General features: G+C 42.7%; 1 protein-coding gene across 1 annotated transcript in view; it reads right to left on the bottom strand.

Annotated features, from left to right (window-relative positions):
- The window catches only part of Snw1 (SNW domain containing 1), a 33,268-nt gene extending 10,713 nt beyond the window's left edge, over positions 1-22,555 (bottom strand). The window contains exons 1-8 of the mRNA XM_038335651.1: positions 22,436-22,555; positions 17,132-17,285; positions 12,055-12,216; positions 4,503-4,598; positions 4,307-4,413; positions 2,570-2,674; positions 1,292-1,361; positions 759-824 (exon numbers count right to left, since the gene is read on the bottom strand). Coding sequence (XP_038191579.1) covers positions 759-824; positions 1,292-1,361; positions 2,570-2,674; positions 4,307-4,413; positions 4,503-4,598; positions 12,055-12,216; positions 17,132-17,285; positions 22,436-22,449 — 774 coding nt within the window. The 5' untranslated portion in view covers positions 22,450-22,555. The remainder of the gene's footprint in view (positions 1-758; positions 825-1,291; positions 1,362-2,569; positions 2,675-4,306; positions 4,414-4,502; positions 4,599-12,054; positions 12,217-17,131; positions 17,286-22,435) is intronic.
- Between the last annotated feature and the right edge of the window lie 408 nt (positions 22,556-22,963).

The raw sequence follows: 22,963 nt of genomic DNA, 5'->3' as shown, positions 1-22,963 counted from the left end.
AGGATCTTGTGATGTAGCCCAGAGTAGCCTTTATGTGTGCAGGGATCACACGCATGCAACACCACACACGCCTGGCAACACAGGGAACATCAACGCTACATACAAGAATAACTGGAAATCAGGGCAGAGAAAGCCCCACTCACTGTTCTCCTTTCTCATGTGAACAATGAGAATGGTTTAGCTTTTTCTGAAAATAATTATAACTAGAGATTTGACCATCAGCCGGGCGGTGGTGGCGCACGCCTTTAATCCCAGCACTTGGGAGGCAGAGGCAGGCGGATCTCTGTGAGTTCGAGGCCAGCCTGGTCTACAAGAGCTAGCTCCAGGACAGGCTCTAAAAAAGCTGCAGAGAAACCCTGTCTCAAAAAACCAAAAAAAAAAAACCAAAAAAAAAAAAAAAAAATTGACCATCATGAAGAATTATATCTTTAATAAATAGGGTGTTTTGCTCTTATTTTTCCTTCTGCATGTGCTTCTTATGGCTAGAATACACCCGAGAGATTCACATGGCATTCAAGTGCCCAGTGTAACTGAAACATCCGCGGAAACTGTCTCCACTGTCTTGGTGGTGCACCGGGCCTCACATCTGAATGTATGCTCTTCCACTGAGCTTCGTTCGCGGCAGTTGTCACCTTCTTACTGTGGATGTTTAGTTAAGTGAGGCAGTGAAGTTTCAAGGAAAATCCCAGGCGGCTCCTTCCTGAACAATCCCCATGAGACCCTAAGAGACCCAGTGACAAAACAAAACAACAACTCACCTTTGCGTTCTTCCAGTTGGAAATACACGGGGGGATCTTCCACTCTTGCTGTTCCTTTACAGTCATCTGGAATACAGGTGAGGGAGAGCTCTTATTACAGTCTCACTCCAAAACCAAACAGATCCTCCCCTACATGAACAGACAGTTGCAGCAACGTCTCTGGTAGCAGTGCGCACTGTTCCATGTAGTAGACTCTAACCACATGGAAAGCTAACATGAAAGATGGAGAAGATTTCAGATCACTAAAATGCTGGGCAGTATTTTTCCATACTTTAAAGTGCCTGACTTGGAGGGGTGGTACAATGCAGTTGCTTTCAAACGAAATCCCATACTTCTGCATGCCAGGCAGATCCTGTCCACTGAGAGCAGAGGCCAAGTCACTGGCAGTAAAACAGTAAGTTTTTACAAACACTCTCATAAGCACATTATTCTGCAGTCCTAACTGGGTCCATATATCTTGTAAAATTAAGTTTAACCATCATGGGGACATGTACCCATAGGCTCTTTATAAAATTAAAAATCACAAGGATTACCTTCCGACTAGGAGAATGCATCACAGGTGCAGGAGGAGATGGTGGTCCCCGAGGAATTTTCTTATTAATCCTAAAGAATATATATATAAAAAAAAAACAACAAATAATCAGAGCATAAAGTCCCCAATTGCTTTTTGGTCATCAGGTCTTAAGCCTCCCCTTCTAAGTTTTTGTTGTGATGAATGCTCGTGGGATACCTCATGCTTGGTTTTGATAGCTAATAAAATGTGGCCACTGGCACCATTCATATCACACTGTTACCACTGCACAAGGCAACACACTCATGGCTTGATGTAACTGACACACAGTGAGTTAAACATGAAGTGTACAACCCCATCACCTAGGTAACACAATCTAGACAAGTGAGCATCCTCACCATCTTAACACATGTCATGCCTTGTGCCTACTCCTTTTCTTGTCCATTCCCACCCCCTTCTCCACGGGCAGTCACTGATCAAGTTTCTGTAACTAAGGATAAAATCGGCATTTTCTAGAATTTTTAAGATTATTTATTATCTCTCTCTCTGTGGGTAGGGGAGGGATGCATGGATGTACCCTAGGAAGTATGAAGGTCAGAGAACAACTCTGCAGGAGTGGATTCCCAGAAACTGAACTCTGGTTACTGGACTTGGCAGTAATTGTCTTTAACCCCTGAGCCTTCCTGCTGACCCCATTTTCTGGAGTTACATACAGAGCCCTAACATTGTACTACCTGTTTTTCTCTCACTTCTTTCATGCAGCACACTCATTTTCAGACTCTCCTATGTTAGTGCAATAGTTTATTCCTTTTCTTGGCCCAACAATACTGCAGGTACTGATGTACTAATGTCTGTCCATTGGCTGCTGATGAACATGTGGGACATTCTTCCTGTTTCATTCTCAGTGTACTAGGTAACGTTTTGTGTGTCAACTTGACACAAGCTAGAGTCATCAGAGATGAAGGAGTCTCAGCTGAGGAAATGCCTCTTTATAATCCAGCTGTAAGGCATTCTCTTACTAGTGATCAATGCAGGGAGGGCCCAGCTCATGGTGGGTGGTGCCATCCCTTGGCTGTTGGTCCTAGGTTCTATAAGGTGGGCTGAACAAGTCATGGGAAACAATCTAGTATACAGCTCCCCTCCGTGGCCTCTGCATCAACTCCTGCCTCCAGAATCCTGACTTCCTCCAGTGATGAACAGCAATGTGGAAAGGTAAGCCAAATAAAATTGCTTTTTGGTCATGGTGCTCCGTCACTGTAATAGAAACATAATCAAGATCGTCATGAAGCCAGATACTTACTTGAATCTTGGTGGCTCCATTGGATCTTTCTGCATTTCTACCATCCGAATAACTCTCTGTTTAGCTCCAGAGTTGAATGCTACACCTTGTTGAGATGGTGTGTAGCTAAGAAAAGTAGATAAAAATTAAAGGTGTAATTAGTTCAATTTTTCATTTGCCATTTATCTTCTATTATAGTTCCACGTGACTACACTTCCAATTCTTTTCAGAAATACTGATGTAAAATACATTTAGGCATGGCAGCCAGAAGCAGACCAGAGAAGGAATAGAACCCAAATCAAACAAAATGTGCATTCCAGTGGTTAGTGACTTCCCTCCTCATCCTTTCCACATCCTACCTGTGAGATGCACCTGCCCAGCTTTGCAGGTCTAAAACTAGCACCTGCTTTTAAGTCTATATCATGGGAAAAAATGGCCAGGGCGGGAGAGACTCAGCAGTTACGAGAACAGGCTGCTCTTCCAGAATTCAATTCCCAGCAGCCACATGTCAGTTCACTACTGCCGGCAACTTCGGTTCCTGCAACTCCTTCTTCTGGCCTCGTTGGGCACTGGGCATGCAGGCAAAACACCCACACATATAAAATAACAATAAATAAACGAATTATTTTCTTTAAGAGAAAAAAATAATTAGAAGTAGTATGCCCATTGGCAACACGCAGTGTATGTTGTAAAAATTGTGGCAGAAGTATGAAGTGGGATTCCCCTTATATGCTATGAATATATTTTATTATCAGTGGTTAATAAAGAAGTTGCTTTGGCCGAGCTAGGCGGGGGGTCGGGGGACAGACTAAACTGAATGCTGGAAGAAAGAAGGCGAAGCAAGAATCCATGTCCGGAACCTTACGGGTAGGCCACACCTTGTGGTAATACATAGATTAATAGAAATGGGTTAATTTAAGATGTAAGAACTAGCCAGGAATATGCCTGAGCCATCAGTCAAACAGTGTTGTAATTAATATAGTTTCTGTGTGATTATTTGGGTCTAGGCGGCCAGGAAACCAACGTGCAGCCTCTGCCTACAGAAGCCTTAAGTTTTCCCTTAATATCTAGTTTCAACCATTCCTTACATAGACAGTCCAGTGAAGGCCCTCAACAGTTAGCAGCGTTATGTTTACTAAATATAACTAGAAACTCTAGGCAATTGTGGTTTAGGTCATATACCATAAGTAATGGTTATTTTCTAAAACACTGAAAATCGGAACTCCCCAACATTGATTTTATCATTTTAATCATACATAGAACACAACAGCTAACATCTTGTTTTAAGGCAGCGTCTCACTATGAAGCCCTGGCTGGCCTAGCACTCAGAGTCACATGACATTGCCTGAGAATATGACACCCTACCCAGCTTAGAACAGTTAACATCTTAACGTAGGTATTCAAAAACAAACAAACAAACAAAAACACCCCCCTCCCCCCAAAAAAACAAAAACAACAACAACAACAAAAAAATCCCACAAAACTTCTGGGGCTGGAGAGATAGTTAAGCTGCTCTTCCAGAGGTCCTGAGTTGAATTCTCAGCAACCATCTATAATGGGATTCAGTGTCAACTTCTGTCCTACAGGCAAATATGCAAATAGAGTACTCATACACCAAATAGATAGATCTTAAAAGCAAAATAATAATAAAAAAAATCCTTTTGCAAACAAAAGTCATTAAGACAATGCATTTGTAACTGGCTTTGTAAGCTGGTGGCAGTCATCAAAATCCCACCTATGGCGCCCGACAGTGCATACCGGATATACTGAGCAGGAGCCAGCTTGTCGGCTGCACGAACTGGCATGGCTGCAGCAACCTTCTGTGATACGGACTTCTCCAGGGCTACTCTTGTCTTCTCTGTTATCTGAGATGAGAAGCATCATGTTAAGCAGTTGGAAATTAATAAGGACATACAGTTATCTAAAATAATCACATATATCAACTCTTATTTACCTCTTTAATAGCTTCTTCATCAGGCCTTTGCAGGTCTGGGTCATCTGCATTCATAACCTCCTTTGGAACCAGGTCAGTGTATTTGCTGTAAATGACCTACAGTGTTCAAACACAAGCAGCTTAGGAACACAGGAGAGAAGCAACCTCATTAAGTCACCCTAGATGCCAACATGTCCTTTCAGCATATTTACACATTGCGAATACTCAGTTGTCGCCCAAACTTTAAACTAAAGAAGCTTAAAATATGTACATAAATAGATGCCACGGCTCCAAGCTGATCACTTTCTGCTGACCCCATGCATTTAAATTATTTGAAATCTTCTAATCAAGTCAGTTTCCAAATACATTCTACCAACATCTTATGCATCAGTGATCTCTATTTTTGAGGCTCACTCGGACTTGAAATTAATGATGATATAAATTGCCTATAGCACCATTATCCTGGATTAAAAACTCATCAGAATTTAAGTCGGGTTACTAAATAATTTCCAAATTCACTGGGCCTAGAAAATTCCATTGACCTCATCCTATTTATTTATAATGTTTCTGTTTTCTGGAATCAATTCTATTCACAAACTAGGAAAGTGAACATGAACGAAAAGAAAAAAACCCAGAATATTTTCTTCTACAAGAGTAAGCGAAAAACAAAAATATATTTATACAAGTGTTCTAGTTTTATTTTTGTCTCTGTGACAGGCTGGCCAAAAGAAACTCAGGAAGAAAAGAGTTTATTTGGCTTACAATTCCAAGTTCAGAGTTCTTGAGAGAAGTCAAGGCAGGAACTCAAGCAGCCAGTCACATTACATCCAGTCAAGAGCAGAGAGAAATGGATGAATCTCTGCGGCTTGCTCCCATTCACTTTTGCCTGACTCACAAGATGCAGGAACCCCTGTGCCTAGGGGATGGTGGTGTCTACAATGGGCTGCATTATCAATTATCAAGACAATCTCCTACAGACATACCCACAGGCCAACTGAAGCTCCCTTCCCAGTGAAAATAATGACCACAGCTTGTATTTACTGAGTTCTTATTATTTGATATTGTGTGGTTCTGCATGCACACACGTGTGATTCAGACAAATTTAACATTCATATTCACCCACAAGGTTTGCAAAATCATACCTTGTTATCAAAGGGAATGACTCACTAATGGATTTCTGGTGCCTGCAAATAATACCTGGTCTACAGAAGACCCTCCGTTAATACTTTCTGCATAAATGAAGGAATAAATGTATGTTAGAGTGCCTTATTCATATGGAGAACAGGGGAGGAGGAGAGACGGAAAACAGGGTACAGTAATATTTTATTTATGTTTTAATAAATAAAGCTTGCCTAAAGATCAGAAGGGCAAAGCTAAGCCACTAGAGGTCAGGCAGTGGTGGCCCACACCTTTAATCACAGGATTTGGGAGATGAATCTCTGTGAATTCAAGGCCACCCTGGGCTGCACAAATCAATGCAGAAACAAATCCAGGTGGTGGTATCTCACACCTTTAATCCCAGTACTAGGGAGTCATATACCTTTAACCCCAGCACTAGAGGGAATATAAAATGGGAGGAGAGAGAGGCTTCGTCTGCGGTCACCCAGCCTTGGTAGTAGCTTGGGTGCTTTGCTTTTCTGGTTTTCGGGTTGAACCCCAATATTTGACTCTGGGTTTTTAATTATCCGTGCTACAACAGGGCATGGTGTCCATGCAGATCCTAAACTACCATACTAAGGGGTCCTCCTGATTCATCCTCCAATAAGTTGGGACCACCAGTGTGTCATTAGTGCCTGGCTCAGAACTTCTATACAATGCTATAGACTGAAATATCTAACTTGCTAGTAAAGAATGAGAAGGAATGGGAATTTAGCACAGGTGTAACCACGGGCACCCAAGTGAGCCATCAATGACTGTCTTTTTATGAGTGTTAATTTTATAAGGACACACAATACTGAGAAGAGTGAGGCTCAGTACATGAGGGCTGTGTAGTTAGTAAAGAACCTCAAATGTCTTACTCCTTTTCAGGGTGGAAAAATCTTTATCTCCACCAACTGAAAACTAATACTGTAGAGAAGACAATGACTTACCCAGTTTTCCATGGTAGACATTACAGGGAGATTCTGAGTAAATGGCTCCCCAGTAGTCATATATGTTCAATATAGTCTCAACACTAATTTAGCACATAAGAGCCATTTGCAGCATCTTATTTGGGTATTCTAAAGTTAATAATGCTTTAAACGAGCATCAGTAAGATTCTAGCATTTTACAAGCCAGAGTGAAGGACATCTCAGGAGCAAGATTCCTTTGTGGTAATTAACTATAAACTCCCACAGTCTACAGCCTGAAAACCAAATGTGCTGAAGAAACTCAGCATATCACAGTAGGCAATAAGGCTGGGAGGAATCATCTGACAACTACAGTATAACCTTGAAGGCAGGAAAATAAACAGCTATAACCAAGAGAAAAGCAAGGCCAGGCAGGGTATGACCCTCTTCCGGTCTCTACAGGCACTAGGCACACATGTGGTATACATATATACAAACAGGCAAGATACTCATGCATATACAAATAAAAACATCTTGAAAACATCAAGAGAAAGCAGCATGTCATCTGATTACTGTACTGACAAGAACAGGACTGACTGAAAGGTGAGCCGCTCAACATATCCCCCACGTCATCTGCAAGCATAAACAGCTGACAACATGGGATTTGTCACAGGGTCATTTGAAGCTGCTGGAGTTTGGGAAGAGAGGTTAACGGCATCCCTTTAGGTACTATCATACACGGTATGTTTTCCACAAAAGTTTCAGAATGAAAACTACACACACCAGGGCTTTTAAGACATCACCAAAGTCTATAGAGTCTATAAAGCTTTTCTTTTTTTTTTTTTTTTCCCTTTGGTTTTTGAGACAGGATTTCTCTGTAGTTTTGGAGCCTGTCCTGGAACTCACTCTGTAGACCAGGTTGGTCTCAAACTCATGGAGATCCACCTGTCTCTGCTTCCCATGTGCTGGGATTAAAATCGTGCGCCACCATCTTAAAGTTCTATCAAAATGTAGCCCAAGAAATGTTTCAGCCCGGTTTTCTCCTATGAATGTCTTTTTTCTTTTCCTTCCTTATCAATGTCTTATGCACTGTACTTTTACATATAGACTTTTCTCAAACATGAAGCTTTCTTTCCCCCTCTTCTTCCTACCACTAACATTTATGGCCTTGCTCTTTCACTGTTACTATTTCAATGAGCACTCCCTTGTTCCAAAAGAATACTAGTTTCCTCTAGAATAAATTGGAAACCTATACTATACTACAATACAAACTCAAAATCAAACAGACTGTTTTCATCCTTGATCTCTGCACACCAGTCTCCTGAATGACAATCAATTTTAACAATCCATTTTGTACAGAAAGTAGTCTCTTTCTCCTAGAACAGAAAGCCCACAGTTTTCTAAGCAGGGAACTATTGCTCCTTTTGGCTTCCCTCCAAAGGCTCTGTACATGAGCAGGATGCTCTGGTTAAGACCACAGTGGTGGCCAGGGCACTCACTGCTGGCATCCAACAGGTAGCACCAGCCATGCTGCACACAGGGCAATTCTCAAGACAGTTCTAAACTATCAAGAAGCACCCCCTTAGGAGGTCAATGGATGTGATAGCTTCTCAACCAAAGCTAAGTCATTCAATGAATTCTAGAGTAATCCATCCACTTTTAGCTTAAAAACAAGACAAAGCAAAAACCAAAAGTGTTGTATGGACCCAAGAGCGATCTTTCTAAATGACCAGCTCTGGGCTCAGCTTTAGTGGCTTCAGTATAAAAAAGGCCTTTATTATGCAAAGGATGATGTTTTGGAAACCTTCTTTGGCCACATACTGAAACCCCAAGTTCTACAGTACAGTTTTAACAATTTAATCCACAACAGAATCTAGAAAGACATACATCACTGCAGTTAAAGCTGCTACCCTGGCAAATAAAATACCAGAAAAGCAAGGGAGACCAGGTGTCTTTTTGTTGTTTTGTTTTTTGAGACAGGATCTCTCTATGTAGCTCCAGTTGGCCTTGAACTCAAGAGATCTGCCTGTTTCTGCCAGGATTAAAGACATGCATCAGCACACGTGGCTCTCCACGGGTTTCTTCTACCACCAGAACAGACTACCTATAAAATACATTTTTTTTATTTTATTTACTTTGTGTGCACGTTTGTGGGTGCACATGTACCATGGCATGCACATGAAGGTCAGAGTATAACTTTCAGGACTTCATTCTCTCCCTGTAAGTCTCAGCGATCAAACTCAGCTTATAGATATAAATATAGATATATATAGTATATATATAGATATATAGATATGTATGTGTATAAAACAAGGAACAGAACTTCCAGGCTTTTGGCAGAGGTGATTAGGAAGACATTGATGGAATTCAAACATATAATCAGGTATAAATTACAAACTATGGGGTTTGGGATATAGCTCAGTGGTAGAGGGCTTAGTAAGCACAAGCCCTGGGGTCAGTCCTCAGCCCTCTTGTCCCCCTTTACAAATTATGCATTGAGATTTGGATTTGATTAAGTATTATTATTTAACAAACTCTAGATAGATGCATCTTATACACAGTAATATAAAAGGGCAAAGAAAACTAAGTAGGACACATATTTTAACAATCGACAGCCTGTGAGAGGCCAAGGGCAGCCACAGAAACAAATCATATTAGAACATAGAGAATGCGCTCCTATGGAGCCACCTGGCCAACCAGCTGAGATGAGCACTGAGCTCACGTGGGAAGGGAGTGCAGCAGAGAACTGGAGCATCAGCACCAGCAAGAGCTGAGGACAGTGCAGAGAAAAAGAGAGGAGGTTTAGTGGTATCTAGAGGGACCTTGGAAGACGGGATATTTTCTTTTAAAAGACAAGAAAAGCAAGTATACTCAAATGCTAACCACAAGTAACCTGGGAGAACAGGCGAAAGACAAAATGCCTACTGCCCCAGTGAGGTGACACAGGAAAAGACAAGTACAGGATAAACAGAGGGCATTTTCTTCCATCCCTGTACCCAAACAGATGGGAGAGTCACCTGTTCCCAACCGGACAGGGTAGACAGGAACAGGTGTACAATGGGATACAAATTTGAATGACTGTATTTTCTAAAGCTCAGTAGCCCCAATGGAGGAACAATGGACGGTGGGTGTGACTTTACAGCAGTGGTTCTCAACCTTCCTAACACTGTGACCCTTTAATACAGTTCCTCATGTTGTGGAAACCCCCACCATAAAGTTATTTACATTCTTTCCTTTTTTGGTTTCTGGAGAGAGGGTTTCTCTGTGTAGCTCTGGCTGTCCTGGAACTCACTCTGTAGACCAGGCTGGCCTTGAACTCAGAGATCCGCCTGCCTCTGCCTCCTGACTGCTGGGATCAAAGGTGTGCTACTTCATAACTGTAACGTTGCTACTGCTATGAATCGTACTATAAATATCTGATAGGCAGGAAATCTGATATCCGACACCAAAGGTGTTGTGACTCACAAGTTGAGAGGCACTGCTTTAGAGGGTCAAACTGGAGTCCAGGAGAGGTGAAAGAGGCACTGAAGAAAGTCACCAATTCCAAGGCAATGTGTTCCTCTCAAGTACTACTTACAAAAGAAACAGAACAGAGCTAGGGCTCCTGAACAGTTCCTCAGCCGAGTGCAGCCACATTATGATGACACTATTTTAAACTTTATTTTGGGTTTTGGGATTACCTTTTAAGATACTAAATTTGGGTAGCAAGAGTCTGTGTGATATCCAGATGAACTATTTAAATAAGAAGCTGTGATGAAAGTGGTAGTGGTGGCCAGTTTTGTGGCAAGATTGTGCTCTGACAAATAAAGCTGGCTTGGAGTCAGGGTGGAGCTAGCCACTAGCTGGCTGTAGAGGCTGGGAGACTGTAGACAGAGAGGGGACAGCAAGTAGTAAGGCAGAGCTGAGAGGTAGGACCAGAGACTGCTCTCTGCTTCTCTGATCTTTCAGGTTCTTACCCTGATATTTGACTCTTGATTTTTTGTTTAATTGGGCGAATGCTTCAGTGGCACACACCTTTAATCCTAGCACTTAGGAGGCAGGAGCAGGTGGATTTCTGTAAGTCCGAGGCCAGCCTGGTCTACAGTGAGTTCCAGGACAGCCAGAGCTGTTACACACACACACAAAAAAACCTTGTCTCAAAAAACAAAACAAAACAAAAAAATTGGGGCTATAGCTTAGTGGTGGAGCCTAGACTTGGCATACACACAAACATTCTGGTTGTATCGTTAGTTCCACCCACAAAAAGAAAAGAAATCAAGCATCTGTGTAAATATTCCTCAGGGATATGGAGGGGATTCTGTACACAGACAAAAGTAATAGCTGACTTGGGGCAGGAGGCACAGTTCAGTACAGAACACTTGCCTAGCATGCATGAGGCCCTGGGTTCCATCCCTTACAAGGCCAAAAACAAAGCTGATTTTTCTTACAGGTCTTATGGGATTTTGACTTTGCAAGTTTGGTAGCACTTTGGGGATACAAGATAACTTTCTGAAATATAAAAACAAACAAAACCTAAGTAGGAAAACTATCACTGCTGGGTGCAGCCTACAGAACTGGGAGGGCGAAGGCAGAAGATCTGAGTTTGAGGCCAGCCTGGGCTATACATGGTGGACTGTACTAAAGGAAAGAGCAGCTATTACCAATTTGTGCACAATTTCAAGGCACAATTGATGGAGGAGGGTCTTCTATCAATCTGTTGATTTCATTGGTTAATTAATAAAGAAAACTGCTTGGCCTGATAGGTCAGAACATAGGTGGGTGGAGTAGACAGAACAGAATTCTGGGAAGAAGGTAAGTGAGTCAGATGTGATGAAGCTCGGACCCAAGATGGACGTAGGCTAGAATCTTCCCAGTAAGCCACCAACTCGTGGTGCTACAGACATTAATAGAAATGGATTAATCAAGATGTGATAGTTAGCCAGTAAGGGGCTGGAGATAATGGGCCAAGCAGTGTTTAAAAGAATACAATTTGTGTGTTGTTATTTCGGGTGTAAAGCTAGCTGTGCGGGAGCCGGGCGGGACAAAAAGCAGGCCTGCTAGCCTCTCACTACACACAATGTCACTGTTGGTTACAAAGTTAATCTAAGTATGTTTTACAGTTATATATTTTACAGTGATTTTATTGATTTTGCTGCTGGACTCAAACCCAGGGCCTGAGTACACTAACTACCATCAGTTAGACCCCAACTTCACTGCTATCTTTTAATATTTACTTATATGTGTATGAATATTTTGCCTGAATATATGTATGTGCATCAGGTGCATGCATGGTGCCTTGGGGTTCAGAATAGGGCATCAGAGCCCCTGGAACTAGAGTTTCACGTGGGTACTGGAAATTGAACTCAGGTCCTCTACAAGAACAAGTGCTCTTAACCACTGAGCCATCTCTCCAGCTCCAGCTTTACCACTATTTTTACATAACCCAAAATGGCAAGTGATTTATCATTTCCACAAAATGTAGTAAAACTTCACAAAATATTTATCAACAAGAACAAAGCAAATAAACAAAGCCAGTGAGAGATTACCTTGTCTTTGGACTGCCCCTGTCGAGCGATTGCATCGTATTTGATTTTCCCTTCAGGATCCACCTGTATGGCCAGTGCATTCGACATTTTTTTCTTTCGCCCCATATCCAGGGGATACTGGGCCACATGGATTTCTGGGAAAGCACCTCCATCTCCAAAATCCTGTATATTACGAGAGAAGAAGTGAAAAGACTATTTAGTAGTAAGCAGCAATTCATTCAAGCTATGGAATCTGCTAGATCAGAGGGACACGGTAAGCATCTTGGTACAGTTTACGTTTAGCTAGCGGGCAAAGGGATGGCCACAAACACCGTGAAGACTGGACAGGTCCTGGGAAGAGGCCTGTACTTTCAGCAGAGTGGCTATGTGTGACAGCCTGTGTAAAGAAATCACACAAGGGAAAGCCTCTGTGACAAGAAAACAAACGAAGATCTGAGGGAAGCATTTTCTTTTTCTAGTAAGGTGTGTGTGTGTGTGTGTGTGTGTGTGTGTGTGTGTCTGTCTGTCTGTCTGTCTATCTGTGTGGCGTGTGTGCAGGTGCCAGCAGAGGCTAGAAGAGGGGGTCAGATTCTCCAAGCTAGAGTTAGTTACATGGAGTTGTGAGCACCCTGAAGGGGCGCAGAAAACTGAATTGGGTCGTCTTGCAAAGGCACCAAGTGGTCTTAACTCTCCAGATAATACAGTGTGGATTAGTCACTTTTGGAGGACAAAGGAAATGATGCTAAGGTTACATGGACAAATAAGTCACGGAGGGGCAGTCTACCCTGTCTCAAGGAATATGCATTTTATGTTAAGAGGCTAGAATAAAATAACAAAAATTTTAGTATAAACCAAAGACTAGTTTTAGCATTATACACAGTCATATACATATAGCATCAGGTGGAGCTAAACCTAGGAGAAATGCCAAGAAATGCTCTTAGAATCAAATTCTGTTAAAATGTGATTTATTCACTTTTATATGAGATAGATAAGACAGAAAGGACTCAGAATGAGTCACCACGCTTTTCTTTTGGATTGACCCTAGCCATGTCCTTGTGATAACCTCAGGGTATAGAATTTGGCCATGACTTTTTTTTTTGGGGGGGGGAGACCTCCAAACCCCCCAAAACCCGCAAAGTCAAGTTTTCTTTTTCTTGTGACTAAAAGTTGGAAACGTCCCTGGCCTGTCAGCAACTTCATCCTTGCCAGAGGCCAAAGATGCCAGAAGAGAAGTCAGGTTGTTCCTTACTTCTGCTCCCTAAAGGAGAGCGCCTTTCTTGGAACCCATACTCTGGACATGACTGGGGTGGAAACTGGGCTGACCAGCTCACACCTGCACCCAATAAAGCCTTATTAGCTACAAGACCCCTCCTGCTCAGGAGCTAGTTCTGCCTTCTCTAAGAGCTCCACAATAAAAATACTTCTAAACTCACCCTCTATGGTCTGTGGATTTCACCTTGAATCCATGAGACAAGAAACCAAAGTCACCGGCTTGGGATGGCTTTAATGGCCATTGAGTTTACAAAACCCTAGCCCACCTGAACCAGCTGCTTTGAGGTCCTTATCTTACAAATTTGAGGAATGAAACTTATGGACCACAGAAGGTGAGTTTTAGAAAGCCAGTTCTGCTATGCTGGCTAGGATGACCCCCAACTCCTGAGCAAAAGAGATCCTATTTCAACTGGGATGACACATACGCCTCCAGCCAGGCTCACATCGCTAACTGTTCACATATCATTACAATGAGAACTACAAGTTTTAAAGCAGAACAGTGTTCTGCCGATAATTTGTCTGTGTTGAGCATTTCTAAAAGCCTCTGTAGATCAAGTCTAACTCACACTTGAGCAGGTTCATAAATAGTAAATGTACTGAGAAGTGGGACACTCCTTTAATCCCAACAAGTTTTAGGCCAGCCAGGGCTACACAGTGAGACCATCTTCATAAAAAAGACTCCTCAAGATCTCATAGCTAGCACATATGCAGAATGCAGACCCAGATAAATGGAATCTGTGATGTACACTCCAGTGTGCAGGGCATATGCCCATGTACATGAACAGAGGCCAGAATAGGCTACTAGGTGTCTACTTCTACCACTCTTCACACTATTGCCTTGAGACAGGGCCTCTCATTGGCCCCAGGAACTCTTTTTCTGCTAGGCTGGCTGGAAGCTCTTGGAATCACCTGCCTTTACACCACAAATGCTGGGACGACAGCTCTTTATGTGAGTGCTGAGGGATTCAAATTTACTTCCTCATGCTCACAGAGCAAGTGCCCTTACCCACAGAGTCAATCTCACCAGGTATAGACAAGCTTCATCTTTTGAAATACCCTGAAATACCTTTCTTTTAGTTAAAACAACAAGAAAATGAAACAAAATCAACAATTTCTGAGCAATGGCATATCCCCCTGCTCCACATTGTTTTAAAAATTAATCCCCCTCAGGAAAAGGTCTCACTATGTAGACTTGACTGGCTTCTAACTCATAGAGATCCTCTACCTACCAAATGCTGGGCTTAAAGGCATAGACCACTAAGTCTGGCTGCCCTAACAGTTTTAAATCAGTAAATATCCCTCCCCCAAACCAACAACAAACCCCTGAAACCTGAACTACTTCTGGTCCTAAGTATACTACATAAGGTATACTCAATGTGTATTACCAAGAATGTTAGCGAAAACACTGAAATTCACCATTGAGAGAGTTTTTATTGAAAAATAAATTCACTTTTATAAGATTTTTTTCCTCACATAATATTTATTAGATCTTGGATGTGAATTCCGAGGCACAATATGCCTGGAGAGGGTTGAAATTTTTGAAAACCAACAGAATAAAGTGAGAGGAGATATTTTCTTGTAAATTAGGCAGAAATAAAGTCTTCCTAAGAAAAGTGCTTCCTGTACCCAGACCATCAATTTGACACATGCTCAGATTTGTTGGAGTTCTTCAACTATAATCAGCACTTCAGAACTGTAGCTCTAGCATTATGTGGTCATTAAGCCTGGCAGAAAATCACAGCTTTTGCTCTGAAAGCTAGAACAAAATGCCTTCTTCCCAGAACAGTCACTCCCCTCAAAGCATCCCCGGCATTTTCAGATTAGTTGGCCGGTTCAGTTTCATTTCCAAATGAACTGCTCTGATGCACCAGGACATACGAAACCTTTGATAATCAATTAAGACTATCAAAGCCAACAGCCACCAGATGTCATAACGCCCAAAGTCTCCTGTGTGTGGAAATGAGGTCTGTTCTCCCCACTCTGCAAACTGGGGAAAGGCCCCCAAAAGCACATCTATAACCTCTCACAAGGGGCAGTAGCTAAAATTCTACCAGGCAAGCCACCACTGTCTGGCTCCAGATAGGAAGGAAGGTATTCTAGTCTCTTGGAAAACTATCTTGGTGTGCATCTCACTAATTCCAGAGAGGACAAAACCAAGAACAAAATCCTTTACTAACAACAGCAAGGCTAGCCTTCATATAGCAGAATTCATAAAGACCAGATGAAAATAGAAACAAATAAAACAACCCCCAAACGACAAAAACAACAAGGAAAATCCCACAAAAACCCAGGGCTATGCTGGAGCAAGGCAGGGAGGGTCTTATTAGGTGCTCATCTTCTAGACCTAACAGTGTGGGCAGAGGTACGGCAAACACGGCAAACACGGAGAGACGCAGTGCAAACAGCTTCGGGAAAGATGCTAAGCCGTGTTTCTATTCAAAGATACTATAAACACACCTGGACCTCATCTATAAGGCAGACATCAAAACCATGCAACAAAGTGCTACAGGGGCTGGAGAGGTGGCTTGACAGAGTGCTGGATGCTCTTTGCAGAGAACTCAGGTTTGATTCCCTGGACCCACATCGTGGCTCACAACCACCTCTAACTCCAGGTCCATGGGATACAAGGCCCTCTTCTGACCTTTAAGGGCACTATATGCATGTGGTACACATATACAGGCAAACACCCATATATTTTTTTTTTTTTTTTTTTTTTTTTGGTTTTTCGAGACAGGGTTTCTCTGCAGCTTTTTTAGAGCCTGTCCTGGCACTAGCTCTTGTAGACCAGGCTGGCCTCAAACTCACAGAGATAAAAGAAAAGGATCTTAAAAATCAAAACAAACCCAACAAAAACTGGGTACAAAAATGTTGTTGTTCATTCAGAATGTCAGAGCATAGTTAGGAAATGAAGGAATACTTGAAGGAATGAGAATACTGGGAAAAAGAAAAAGGCTTAATGAAAGCAGAGATTCTGTTTTGTTTTTCAGACAGTTTCTATGTGGCTTGGCCGTCCTGAAACTCCCTCTGTAGAACAAGTTCAACTCGAGATACACCTCCTCTATCATGGAAATTTGTTCTTTGGAGACAAATCAGCGGTACAACCATTCCAAATCATTCTTTGCTTATACTCCTAGAAAAGTATGTCATATCATGACCAGGCATGTGCTAACACAGAGGACATACACCAGCACAGGAGACCCCACCGGATTGTTCCCTGAAACAAAGTTATTCTCACTGTTGGAGGTGGGGCGGAAGTAGACACAACTCAAACACAAAACCTAGATTCTGCCCCTTACAAAGATTTCAAATTTTTATTTATTATTATTAGTATGTATCTGTGTATATGTGACAGAAAGAGAGAGAGGAAAGGAGGGATGGAGGGAGGGAGAGATAAATGGAGCATAGTCACATGTCACAGTTCTTGCAAAAGTTTCAGGGACAGGTTCTCTCTTTCCACTGTGGGTTCTGGGAATTGAACTGAAATTGTCAGGTTTGTGCAGTGAAACTGTCAGGTTTGTGCAGTGAGTGCCGCTGCCTGCCAGCCCACCCATCTGCTCCTTTGGTTTGATCTTACCCTCCATTGTTGTTCAAGGGCTGGAAGGCTTGCATTTGTAAAAGTACGCTAGTTCCTTTTGTACAAGTTCAATAGCTCTGCACATTATGAAGCAAAAGCAGTGATTCTCTGCTGATCACAAACCATGACGATAAGCAAGAGGAAAGTCTTGGGAAGAACATGCTTCCAGAACTTACCACCATTATTTCTGTCCTCCTCCGGGGTTTACATCTATTTTACAAGTGTTCAATAATAAATTTCAGCCCGACTTACCTCTAACAAACGTGGAATCCAGCCTTTCCGGTACCCGTACGGGGGAGGCTCTCTTCGTGAAGAGACCAAAGAGGTCTGCCGCGATCTCTGAGATCTTGCTCTTTCTTCAGCTTCAAGTTGGTCCTGAGATAGCTGAGTGGGCGCAGGTAAAAAGCTACAGGGGATCAGGATTAAAAACCAAGTACAGAATTAAAAACAAGACACATTTATTACAATTCAGCTACAATTTTTCTTTGCGCAATCAACAAAATTTTCAACGATTTATAGAGGCATTCAATACTTACCACTGCTTTAGGTGTGGAAAGGAAGTACTCAGAGATACACAGTGAAAACCACTTGACTATGCCAAGGGCAAACAGTTGTCCAGATTTAAAAACTGACAGATATTTTTACACAAGTGACAAGACTGTACTTCCATACTTGACACAGAAGGCAGCCTCAAGTGCACTGTCTCCTAAACATCCTTCTTGATTTTTGTTTTAACAAGGTCTAGTTAGGTAGCCCAGGATGGTCCTGAACTTGCCACCCTCTGGCCTCAGCCTCTAAAGTTCTGACTTTATAGATAAATGGTAACATTACTGTGCTTTTTTGGGGGTGGGGGTGGAGGGGAAGACAGGGTCTTACTGTATAGATCCACTGCTTCCCCAATGCTGGGATTAAAGGCGTGAACCACCAGGGCTGCACAGAAATTGTATCCTGGCCATATTCTCTTTACCCCACCTCAAAAACTGTTTAAATAGTAGAATCATGACACGTAGCTACTTACTATTTAGTCAAAGCATCCTTCTTACTAAATTCTTCCTAAACTTCTTGTATTGTAAATATTACAAGCTTATCCAAAATACAAAAAAAAAAAATTATCAGTAGGTAAATAGACATTTTTAAGGAAAGACAGAAGTTCTTTGTTAACTTCTGGCTAATAAACATACTTGAATAAACAGGAAAGCTTAATTATTTATTCAAAAATTACACACTGATGACTTGGTGCAGGATGCCTTCTAAGTAGACACTGAGAATACATAGTCAGAAAGATTTATGTAGTCTTCCAAGGAAAGAATCACACACATGCAAATGCAAACGACAGAAACAGGAAGGGATAAGGAAAGGGGCAGAGCTATGACAGCATACATCAGTAGGATCAAATCCAGACTGGAGACTTTACAAGTTTAAAACCCACCCATGCAACGTAAAAACACAAGAAGTTACCTGCTCTGAACCACTGTCCCCATCTTAAAAGGTTAGAGTTCTACTTCATAGGTATTACATGAGAACATGCACGGACCAGTCAAGAGTATCCAATACTACTCAATGTACGTTCACGAAGCAGTCAGCTGTGTCACTCTTTGTTCCACAGATGTTTGACTGGCACTATCCTGATTCCCCCAGCGTGGGTTGGCCATCTGTACACCACCTATCTGTACTGCAAACATCTAGTCAATTACCCATCCTCTTACCAGACTGAGCAACCTGAGGACAGGGTCACACCTTCTGCTTCTTTTGTCCCCCACTGTCCAGACCTTGTCTGGGAACACAGATTCCTTCAACACTCATAAGAGATTACTCTGCCCCTTGCTTTCACCGTATTACATCCTTGCCTTTACTTACACAAGCCATCTCAAAACTTATACTTTTGTTATTCCCTTTGCCATAAAATAGTAAAGTGACTTATGCGGAATATTTCAAGCTTCCCTACTGTGAGTGTGTGTGCTGTGCATGTGTTGTGCTGCTTCTCTTTTGAACATTAAGTGAGTCCTGGCTTTGAACGAGATTGTCAAGAATGTGTGGCAGACGAGTACTTTACCAACTGAGCCACCTTACCAGCCCCTTCAGAATGCTTCCATAGAATACTCTCCCCTTGGTCTCCGAGCAGTTTGCACCTTACTTAGTATGTACATCTCTATTCAGTTACTAGAGATACTTTCTGACTACCCTGTCCAAATCAAAATAGCTACTGTTCTACAAATTTTAACATTACTTTTTCCTTTCATCTTTTAATTTTTTGAGATAGGGTCTCACTATGTAGAGCAGGCTGACCCCAAACTCAAGAGATCTGCTTGTCTCTACCCCAGAGTGTTAGGATTAAAGGCATGCATTACCACACTTAGCAAAAATTACATTTTTATTTAGTTTGTATAGGAGCGGGTGTGTGTGCGCGCATATGTATGCCATGGCACCGTCTCAAGTCAGGACAACTTGTGTGAGTCAGTTCTCTTTCCATCATGTGAGTTTCATGGATGGAACTCCTATCTTCAAGCTTGGCGGGTGTTTTTATTCACTAAGACATCTCCTGCTGGCCCTGTACCCCAAACGTGTAAGCTTCATTCTAATGCCTTAACCTTGTCATATTATCTGAATGCATTGTTGCTTGTCTTTTTTCTCTCACGTAACTCTCCTAATGCAAGTAAGCTCTGTGAGGACAGTAGGTATAAGGGCACAGGAAGCTTACCTTACCACCTCACCAAATAATCAACAATCACATGACACTAGGCACGTGAAGTACTTTTCCCATTCACCAAGCAAACAAGTGATGCTTTGGAAGACTAGCTAGGCACGTCTTAATTCGATTCAGAGCCCAGAGATGGAGGACTCAATCCCACAAAACTGACTCTATTTCCAATGACAAGCCTAAGACTTGGTTACCAGTACTTTTGTTTCACTGGCTACAAACTGGGGCTTCCCTGTGTAACAGCCTTGTCTGTCCTAGAACTAGCTATGCAGACCAGGCTGGCCTCAGACTCACAGATCCACCTGCCTCTGCCTCCCGAGTGCTGGGATTAAAAGTGTGCACCATCACACCCTGGCCTACTGTTCTAAGTATTAGATATTCTCTTCAGGTTCAGTATAGAGATGTGCTGAGATGGATTCCAGGCGACCAGTTCCTTTAATAAATGTGGCCCCTGGCAGCAGAAGTCGCTGGAATATGGTGGAGACAACAGCAGCCAGCAGAACTGAGCAATACCTTACATTAATAAACCTTGCAGGGGAGAAGACTGAGTTTAGCTGTTAGTGAAGGGATAAGGCGTGGCTGATCTCTACAGAAGCTGCCTCTGGGAGCTAACACCCTCCCCTTCGCCCACTTGGGTTAGATTTATTTTTTAGGACAGTTCATGAAACTAACAAGCAGACAAAACCCCATCAAAACAAACAAAAATCCCAACATATTCGTTTGTTCACAATTTTTTAAAAATATAGATTTACTTCATTTTCATGTGTATGCGTGCTTTGCCTGCATGTATGTATGTATGTATGTATGTATGTCTATGCACCACATACATGCCTAGTGCCTCTAGAGACTGGGACAGAGAGTCAGATCCTAACCTTAGTTACAGATGGTTGTGAGCCACTATGAGGTTACTGGGACCTGAACCAGGTCCTCCGCAAGAACAGCCAGTGCTCTTAACCACTGAGCTGTTTCTCCAGCCCACACTTGCTAGTTTTTATAAAGGACATTTAAAAAACATACTAATGACTGCCAACTGAAAGCTCTGTAGTTCCCAAGCTTGTCCATTTTGAGACTTCATAGTTTTGTCATTATTCATTAAGTACACAATACACACCATATCCTGGCGCTGTTCTTGAGTGTATTCATTTCAAATCCCACTTTTCCCCTCATAACCTTAACAATCCTATCACAGGTCCTGAAGAATCCTCAAATGTCTGCTACCTGTAACATTTATAGGCTGCATAACTCACTCATTTTTTTTGTACTAAGGCTAATCCTACACAAATAAGCATTTTCTGTTGGTTCTAATTTCATTTCCATTGCGGTTATTAAAATTCTCTGCCCCCCCCAAAAAAAAATTAAAGGAGGAGGGGCTTATTTGGCTTACAATTCCAAGTCACAACTTACCAAGGAATTGTCAAGGCAGGAACTCAAAGGCAGTGAGATTTCACTCACCAATCAAAGCAAGAGAGACTTGCTTTCTTGCAGAAAGGGAAGGAGAGAAGGAGGAATGGAGGGAGGGAGGGAAGGAAGGACAGAAGCAGGCAGGCAGGCAGGGCACCATATGAACTGCTTGCTGGCTGGCAGACTGGTTTATGCTCATCTGGCTTTAACGGTTCAGGACCGCTTGCCTAGAGATGGTGCTGTCCATAGTGGTTTGGCTTGTCCCGCATCTATTAGCTAGAAAAACAATCCCTTACAGACACACCTACCTACAGGTCAATCCGGTCTAGACAATTTCTCATCTGTTATCTTTTTACTAGATGTGTTAAGTGGATAAGTTAGCTGTTCTGATTTCTTTTTCTTTTTTTCTTTCTGAACTTAAACCAGCATCACAGACCAGGTTGGCCTTGGAATTCAGTCCCTCCTGCCTACACTGTTTTCATCTCAGTATCACTTATCCATCTTCCCGGTGGCAAAAAATACATTTCGTTCTATATATGCAACCTCGAGGACAAACCAGGACAACAAACAGTAATTCCCGTGAACAAAACACTTTTAGGACTCGGACTGTTACAAGCCAGGAAAAATATGAGCAGTGGGTTAAATATGTGAAAGGCAACATCCAAAAATGAATACTTGCTTTACACCCAATAAGACTTTTCCTGCTGAGTTTGCATGGAAAGTTTTTCCACTCGGAGCAACTAGGAGTTATATAACTTGTGGGAAATTTCCCACTTAGTATCTTTTTCTTAAAAGATGGGAGCACTTTACATACGGTAACCAAGGCAACGAAGAACAGCAAAAGTCGGAGGTGGTTCTATGTACAAAAGAAATTCTAAGGTCCAAAGTTAAAGCGCAGAGCAGCGGAGCATTTAGCCAACAGCAGCCCCTACTGTTGCCAATTTAAAATTTTTTTGGTCGGTCCCGGGACATTCCCAACTCTTTTTGCTCTCTGCAAAATCTTTGTTTCGGAAAAAGAAAGGAAAGGGCAAAGCCCAGAGCATATAAGCGGCTGGAAAGCCACGCACAAGACCGGCGCGCTTTGCTCAGCAGGAATAAATCAGCCGCTGCTTTCCACCGCGCCTCGCGTCCGCCTCAGCTGGGGTCCGCAGGGCGGGCGCTCGCCAACCTACCGCGCTGCTTACGCGAAGCACACGTGAGCTCTTCCGCGCGAGGCCACGCTGTGGCTCTGGGCCCCGGGGAAAGGGCGAACTCAACCCGGGAAGCCTCTAAGGAAAGACCCCGGCTTTGGCGCGGCCTAGTCGCCAAGGAAGCCAGCGAATGGTTCTAGCCATGGTCTCGGCCAAGGTGCCACTGCGCCCCAGGCCAGGTCACTGCCCGCACAGTCCGGGCAGAAAAAAGGAAAAGATGGGTACTTCCAGACCCTTCCGTATCGAGGACCCAAATCAACAACCCACCTGGTGAGCGCCATCTTCTTCCGCTTCTTCCAGCGCAAGCCACAGCGTCGCGGGGCGGGTCTTGCCCGGGAACGAGGAACACGAAGGAAGAAGTGCTTACTGCGCAGGCGTTCTGGCCGAATGGCCCTATGGGCTTTGTAGTTTTTTGGGCGGGAATTCTGCCGGCCTCTCTGAAGGGAAGAAAGTGGTTTCCGAGAGCCCTCAGCAACTCCCCTAACGAAGGAAATTGCTTACATCTATAGATTTTACAGGGGAGAGGCTCTCTGAGTTTAGCAGATAAGTAATGGTACAAGATAGGATATAAACCGGGCGGTGGTGGCGCACGCCTTTAATCCCAGTACTCGGGAGGCAGAGGCAGGAGGATCTCTGTGAGTTAGAGACCAGCCTGGTCTACAAGAGCTAGTTCCAGGACGGGCACCAAAGCTACAGAGAAACCTTGTCTCGAAAAAACAAAAACAAAACAAAACAAAAGATAGGATATAAATCCATAATTTGGAAGCTAATACTTTTATCTACCCCCACCTTAAG

Source organism: Arvicola amphibius, chromosome 7 (assembly GCF_903992535.2).
Source record: "Arvicola amphibius chromosome 7, mArvAmp1.2, whole genome shotgun sequence".
NCBI lineage: Eukaryota > Metazoa > Chordata > Mammalia > Rodentia > Cricetidae > Arvicola > Arvicola amphibius.
The sequence above is the reverse complement of the archived record's forward strand: the minus strand, read 5'-3'. Positions and strand labels throughout refer to the sequence as shown.